This window comes from Helianthus annuus, chromosome 3, assembly GCF_002127325.2.
Source record: "Helianthus annuus cultivar XRQ/B chromosome 3, HanXRQr2.0-SUNRISE, whole genome shotgun sequence".
In the NCBI taxonomy this organism is placed as follows: domain Eukaryota; kingdom Viridiplantae; phylum Streptophyta; class Magnoliopsida; order Asterales; family Asteraceae; genus Helianthus; species Helianthus annuus.
Window position 1 is genome coordinate 12931405 of NC_035435.2, and position 8011 is coordinate 12939415.

General features: G+C 40.6%; 1 protein-coding gene across 1 annotated transcript; it reads left to right on the plus strand.

Moving 5' to 3' along the window:
- Positions 1-7366: 7366 nt before the first annotated feature.
- On the plus strand, positions 7367-8011 carry LOC110932809 (myelin transcription factor 1-like protein). The gene is made up of 2 exons (XM_022176065.1): positions 7367-7489; positions 7550-8011. Exons 1-2 carry the CDS (start codon positions 7367-7369, stop codon positions 8009-8011), a joined length of 585 nt encoding a protein of 194 aa, XP_022031757.1.

The following is an 8011-nucleotide window of genomic DNA, read 5'->3' on the forward strand; positions in this document are numbered from 1 at the left end:
GAACACAATGATTTGGTAGAAGGTGTAAACTTAAAGAGTTTTCATTTGTCTGATGATTGTGTAGCTTGTAAAAAAGGGAAGCAGACTCGGAAGTCACACCCACCGAAGATACTTAATTCGATCAGGTTACCTCTTGAGAGATTACACATGGATATCTTCGGGCCTGTCAATGTTAAGAGCATCAGTGGAGATTTGTACTGCTTGGTGGTGACTGATGACTTTACAAGATTCTCATAGGTCGTGTGCTTGGAAAGAAAGGATCAAACTTTTGAGTCGTTGATGGTGTTGTTCAAGAAGATGGAAACAGTGTATAAGCTGCCAATCCGGAGAATTCGTAGTGACAACGGAACGGAATTCAAAAACAACAAAATGTACGAGTTTTGCAATGAGAAGGGAATTCTTCATGAATTCAGAGCGCCGTACACACCACAACAGAATGACGTTGCTGAACGAAAGAATCGGACCCTAATAGAGACAACTCGAACAATGTTAGCCGATTCCAAACTACCGATCTTCTTCTGGAGCGAAGCAGTATCTGCAGCTTGCTATACATTGAATCGCGTACTCACTGTCAAAAAGTACAAAAAGACATGCTTTGAATTGCTGCACCGATACAAGCCGAATTTAGAGTTTTTGGAGCCATTTGGATCTCCGTGTACGTTTATTGATGAGAATGGAAAATTTGGTGCTAAATCAAATGAGGGTTTCTTTGTAGGTTACACAAGCCCGTTGAAGAGGGTGTTCGTACCGTGCCAGGGGAAAGTGATACAAGTTTAGCACGTGGATTGTCAGAAGCACACTCCATCACCACAACTTCCCGGACAAAGATTTATGTTCGATTATGACAAGCTCTGGGAGTCGTTTCAACTACCGGTTCAGCCGAGTGACGAGGAACTAGCACTTCTGTACCAGTACCAACAATCTATGTCACAGGAGCAAGTGCCTAGACCGCTAGTAGTTTCTCCACAAATCGAGGGTACTCACAATGATGAAGCCGGACCGAGTGGAACAGCTCACGAACCACCAGAGGAACCAGCTCCAACATTTGACGATTCTGACGACTCAGAGGTGGAACCCGCTCCAACCTTTGACGAGGAACCAAATGATACTTCGATGGAAGCTGAGGATCAAACCGTTGATCTTGATATATCGAACTTGCAATCGGAAGTGAATGTGCCTGACACCATGATGCCTAGGACTTTGTCTTACCATCTGTTAGAGCAAATAATTGGTGACCTGCAAAGTGGTGTTAAAACCTGAGACCAAATCAACCGAGCTCTTACATGTTTCTATTCTTCAGTTGCACATTTGCAAGAAGAATTCTCATTAAAGTGTTTTATTTCGCAGATCGAGCCTAGAACTTACAAAGAGGCGTTGACTGAAGACAGCTGGGTAAATGCAATGCAAGAAGAGCTGCTACAGTTTGAAAAGCTGGGTGTTTGGAGACTAGTTGATCTGCCACAGAATCAAAAGTTGATCAAAACAAAGTGGGTATTCAAGTGCAAAAGGGATGACAGAGGAGTCGTGGTAAGGAACAAAGCACGATTAGTGGTACAAGGCTTTAGTCAGCAAGAAGGCATCGACTACGATGAAGTTTACGCGCCTGTTGCTAGACTCGAGGCGATTCGGATCTTCCTGGCATTTGCGTCATGGAAAGACTTTAAAGTGTACCAGTTGGACGTCAAATCTGCCTTCCTTTACGGCAAAATCAAAGAAGAAGTGTATGTGGGGCAATCGTCGGGGTTCACAGATCCACTGCACAAAAACAAGGTCTATCTGCTGGACAAGGCGCTCTACGGACTTCACCAGGCCCCGAGAGCCTGGTACGAGACGCTTTCCCAATATCTGGTGGCCAACGGGTTCACCAGAGGGACAGTGGATAGCACGTTGTTCACAAAGGAAGTGGCAGGCCATCTGTTGATCGTGCAGATCTACGTTGACGATATCATTTTCGGTTCTACCAACGACGATCTTTGTAAAGAGTTTGAGAAAGTAATGAAGAAAAAGTTTGAGATGAGTTCGATGGGGGAGATGAAGTTCTTCCTCGGGCTGCAGGTGGAGCAGATGCCGGATGGAATCTTCATTCACCAAACAAAATACGTAAAGGACGTGCTTGACAAGTTTGATATGACTGAATGCAGTCCTGCAGTAACCCCCCTTGCACAGAACCATTGTATCTGTCCTGACGAAAGTGGAGTGAAAATGGACGAGACATTGTACCGGTCAATCATTGGATCTCTGATGTATCTCACTGCTTCCCGTCCAGACATCGTGTACCCGACATGTCTCTGTGCCAGATATCAGTCGAGCCCGAAGCAGTCACACTTGACGATTGTCAAACGTATCTTACGGTATTTGAAAGGCTGCCCAAGCATCGACTTGTGGTATCCTCGCTCGGGTGACTTTTCCCTATCAGGTTTCGCAGATTCTGATTTTGGAAGCTGCAAGCAGAATGCAAAGTCCACCACTGTTGGGTGTCAGTTCTTCGGAACTCGACTCGTTACCTGGCCGTGCAAGAAACAAACCGCAGTGGCGCTTTCTACGTGTGAGGCTGAATACGTTTCCGTCTCCAGCTGTTGCTCACAGATCCTTTGGATCCAACAGCAAATGCGCGACTTCGGTTTGCAATTCTTGGATACGCCGATATATGTGGACAACGAAGCAGCTATAAACATCACTAAAAACCTGGTTCACCAATCTAAAACGAAACATATCGAAATCCATCACTTCATTCGTGATTGTCATGAGAAGAAGTTAATCCGGATTGAGCACACACACACACCAATGATCAGAAAGCTGATTTTTATACAAAACCCTTTGACAAAAAGAGATTTTACTATCTTTTAAAATTGAAAGGGATGAAAAATCTGCGATCTGGGAGGGTAGTAGAATGTGAAGCTGAGGAGGGCGGCGATCAGACGTGAACCATGTCGTGTTGTCAACTTTCTGTATAGTTTGTTTTCTGCTTTTTGATAAAAACAAAAACACAAAAATATGTTTTTCTTTTTAGGGGGAGAAATTCGCAGAAAAATACAAAAAACATGATAAAATACAAAAATCCAAAAACATTAGAAAACTTGAAAAAGAGTTTGTGTAAAATAGGGGACATGATAGTACATCAGCTAGACAGACACAGTACGCTATAGATATGTAACGTTTCAAATGCAATTAAGTAGTCTCGCTAAAGATGTGCCGATAGGTTTTTGCAAAATCAGTAGATCAGTTGGGGATATAAACCTAAAATTTACTTGCTTTTACGTGGGGAACACCTCCAGGATATATGGGTAACCCCCGAAATCTCGTTTGAAAGGTCCCTTATTCTGAGATAGTATGTCTTTATGCTTAGTGATATCTGGGGTATTATCCCGGGACTTCTGCTGTATGGAAATACTGACCTAGTCCCCGGATAATACTTTACGCATATGCTTTACTTGTAAAGCCTCCCCTCAGCATAAAAAATGATTAAACATTGCAAAATGATAATCATGTGCTGTTGAAAAGAAGATCCCCAAAGGGGACCCACCGAAAAGTCGAAGCCGTCATCTCTCTGCGTATACGGAAGTATCGACCTGAGCTCTCACGGCCCTCGCAATTCACCCCATTACAGATATCATCTAGGTATACTCACTTGTAAGACTGAATATTGGGATCTGGATACGGGAGTATATACTGAGGTGGGACACATGTAGAGGTTTAAGTCTTAAAACATTACTTCCGTATCCCGAACAGATTGAAAGTTTTATGAAAATTTAAGAGGATCAGTATATCGGCAATCTACGCGAATTGTTTAAGGCTTAGTATGAAATATTAGCTTAACGGTGCTTGTGTTTTGTCAAATGCAGATATGATCCCCTAACACGCTCACAAAAAGATTGTGTGTACATATTTCTGTTTACCCAGTTAAAAAATCCAAAAAGATTTTGTCTTTCATCTTATTTTCGACAACCGACGTTAGGAATCAAATGATCAAAGCCTTGTGCAGATCATGTCTGTTTGATGAGGGTTGGGTAAGCAGGAGATACTAAACTGTGATTGGTACATGTTTGATAGATTGAAAAGTGTTTGAAGGTTCAAAAAGGTTCGAAAGTTCACTAATTTGAACTGTTTTCAGATCGATAAGTCAGCGTACTTCATAATCAGGTCAACCAAGGCCATTAAATTGGACTTGGTAGGCTGAACAGTTGACCAAGGTCATTAACTTGGACTTGGTTAACTGGGTGTGTCGGTGAACAATCAGAAAAGGTTAAATTGTTGAAATTTTGAAATTAATATTTCTGATTCCGCTCTAAAATACTAGTTTCACAACAATTGGCTGATTTCGCTCCTAGATGCTTTAAAGACTGATTCCGCTCGTAGCTTCATGTTGATTTCGCTCGGGAGACTATTTGACCATTTCGAGCGGAATCAGACAGGCTATAAAAGGCCACCTGATTTCGCTCCTATGTCACTTTCCTGATTCCGCTCCAACTGTTCTTACTCCGGCGATTAAGAGCGAAACCCCCAAATCATCGTTTTCTAAACGAATTGCTGCCCAATTTTTGTTAGATCTTGTGTTTATAGTTGGCAATCTCAACTAGTAAATATGGGCAAGGTAGATTTGGGCTCCAATCTGTTTATATCATGCATATTCATGTCTGTCGGCTATGAACTGAATCAAAAACGTAGATTAAGGGTTATAAACTGTTAAATCTGAACAAGATTTCAAACATATGTTGTCGGATTGTAATGTATTTCTTGTTTTGAGTGTTATTTGTGTTAGATCTAGGGTTAATTGATGATTGTCGATACACAGGTTGTTCAGTCTTAGATCTAGGATGTTTGAGAGGGTAAAAATGAAATCAGAACATACCCTTATGGTCGGAATTAACAGATTAACAAACCCACAAGTTCAATTTCATCATCTAACAAGTTTGGAATGTTTGTTTGTAATTCCGCCCAAATTGAAAGTGTTAGGTGATTTCGCTCATAATGTTACATCTAATTCCGCTCCAAAATACATGTTATGATTCCGCCCCAAATGAGTTTAGTGATTTCGCTTCTAAGCATTTAACTGATTTCGCTTTTGTTGTCATGTTAATTTCGCTCTAAACATCTTTAGGTGATTCCACTTGTAATGCTTTGTCATTACTTGTGATTTCGCTTGAAGGTACTTAGTGTTGAAATTTTTCTAAGTATTGATTTATTGTGTATTGCAGGGCTCAAATGTGATTTTTGATCCACTTCACAACAGTTGTTGTGATTTTGATGTGCAAAAGAATTCAAAGTTGGCAAAATTCAGCAGCATTCTGGAGTTCATGAGTCGAGTACCAATCCAGAAAGCTCTTACCGATAAACGTCCTGTGTACAAGTCACACATTAAACGATTCTGGAAGCATGCTACGTACGATGAAACAAACAAAGTGATAAACTCAGTTGTGAAGATATACAATGAAAAGAAAACAATTGCTGTTACAGAGGCGCTCATTCGTGAGGTTGTGAATTTTCCAGACGAAGAAGACTCCCCAACAAAGTTTCCTGAACGAATGGTCAAAGGATGCATGTTGAGGATGGGATATGTGGGTGCACTAAACGTTGGAAATTATTTGAAGTCGAAGTTTCAAAAACCTTACAAGTTTATTATTCATTCTGTACTGATGGCTCTTAGTCATACCAAGGGAGGATATGATACCATGCGTGATTACCAGATGAACATGGTTACTGCATTGGTTCTGAACAAAAAGTATAACTTCTCGCACATTGTTTTTCACTACATGGCTGAGAATATTACAACAAAGAGTCGGACTTCGTCTTATCCAAGATTTGTGCAGATGCTGATTGATCATGCATATCCAGATATTGAACGTGATTTGAAGAATGATTTGTTAGTTCAGTCACACATGAGCAACGATTCTCTCAAGCAGCTTGCAAGATATCACCCAAACCATCCTGAACCAAAGATAGTTGCTGAATTCTTCGGTTATATCAAAGATGTGAACTACATTGATCATGATCCAGTAAATCACCAAAACTGGAGAAATGAAGAAGAAATGAAGGAAGCAGCTTATGTTGATGAGCTAAAAACTCTTGAAGAGTTCAAAACCACACGTAATGACTGGTTTGTCAAAGAAACGAGGAGAAGAGGCAAAAAGGTTACTCCTAAATCACAGGAGGGTGAGGGGTCTTCGTCACAGCCAAAGTAAAAGCAAAAGAAAGTGGCAAAGACGTTATTGATTGATGAGCCTGAGGTTGAAGAGCCGGTTGTAACTGCGGAAGAAGATCCGTATGTTGATATTGATAAAATGATGTTAAATGTTGATGATTTAGTGTCTGAGCAAGCAGCTAATGTAGAAGCTGAAAAAGAGAAAGTTATTGATGATGTTGAAGGTGATGATGTTAATAAAAGTACTACAAGCTCTTCGAGTTCTTCTGGTGATGAGATAGATGAGACTGAACGTCTAAAAAGAATTCAAGAAGCTACAGAGAAAGAGAAACAATTGAGAAAAAGGAAGAGACAGGAGAAAGATGATGCTGCTTATGTCCCCTCACCTGAACACGTTTCTGAATCTCAATCACCTTCGAGTGGTAAAAAGAAAGCAGGAGCAAGAAAAAGAATTGTATCTCCAAGGATAAAGAAAGTTACTACAAAGATTACAAAGCCGAAGATAGTTCTGAAGAAGAAATCGGCCAAAGAACCAAGTAAACCACCAGCACCACCACCTGAACCTACACCTCATCAATCACCAATACAATCACCACCACATCAAACACCTCCGAGACAACCTTCACCATTACATCTTTCACCATTACATCTCTCACCACCACAACAACAAACCTTATTCACATCTCAAGAAATATTTCAAACACCACCACTCACTCAAATTCAACTAACTCTGGTTCTTCTGGCCGCAAAGGTCTTCATATTCCTCCGGATAATCTTGAAGATATTGGAGATTTTGGCTTTGCAAACGATGAACAGGTGAAGAAGTTAGAAAAGAAGATGGATGATGTGTTGAATGAAAACAAAATAGTTGCAGCCGAAAGCAAGAAAGTAGCTGATCGTGAAAAGATTCTAGAAATGCGTGTAAAGAAGCTAGAATCTGAAAACAAGTCTTTACTGATGAAGATTGACACAGATCAGACAGAGATTGATTTCCTGAAAGTGCGAGTGGCTGAACTAGAAGAAGAAAAGGCTCGCAGAGATGAGCAGGACAAGTATTTCGAGATGAAGAACAAAGAGCTAGAGGCTACGAAAGCTTTGAAAGACCACGAGTTCTACATGTTGAACAAATTTGTTGAGAATATGCTTGGAACGTCGATTGAGCAAAGATTCTAAGAAATACAAGTTGAAGAGCTTAGGGCTAAACGCCAAGCTGAGATTGATGAATGGATGAAAGATAAGGGAAAGGGTGCTGAAAGCAGTGTGGCAGTTGCTGAAAGTTCAATCGTTCCATCTCTAGTTATTGAGAATCCAGTTCCTATATCTTCCGTATCAGCAATCTTTGAAGAACATGTATCACTGGAAGATCTTGCTGGCGATGATGAAGAAGATGATGAGGATGATGATTAAGAGGATGATGAAGAGGGTGATGACGAGGAAGATGACGATGATAAGAAAGTCTTTTCGGCTAGCAGTCATGGTTCTGATAATGACGATGATGATGCTCAAGGTGGTATGGGAATTAAAGTGACTGAACAGTCAAGAGAAAAGAATGTTGATGATTATTTGAATGATACTGTAAATGAAGAGACAGGGGGAGCTGAAGGAAAGGGGGAGTATGGTGATGATCAGAATGTTGATCAAGTTGAGAAGCTGATTCTTCGAATTGAACCTCATGTTGAAGAAGGTGAGATAAGGCATACTTACACATTGGATGAAGTACTGAAAATGTTCAATGTGAATGAAGATGATTTTAAGTTTGATTTTGAGGAAGAGCTGAATGCTTTCGACATCAACCATCAGCGTGATTGTGATTATGAATATAATTATGTTGAAGATGCTGATGTGTATGACAGAGTTGAGGTCGAAGATTAA

Coding starts and splice junctions, on each gene's coding strand:
- LOC110932809 (XM_022176065.1), top strand. CDS start 7,367: ATGAAAGATAAGGGAAAGGGTGCTGAAAGCAGTGTGGCAGTTGCTGAA. Junction 7,490..7,549: donor CAGCAATCTTTGAAGAACAT/GTATCACTGGAA, acceptor GATGATTAAGAG/GATGATGAAGAGGGTGATGA.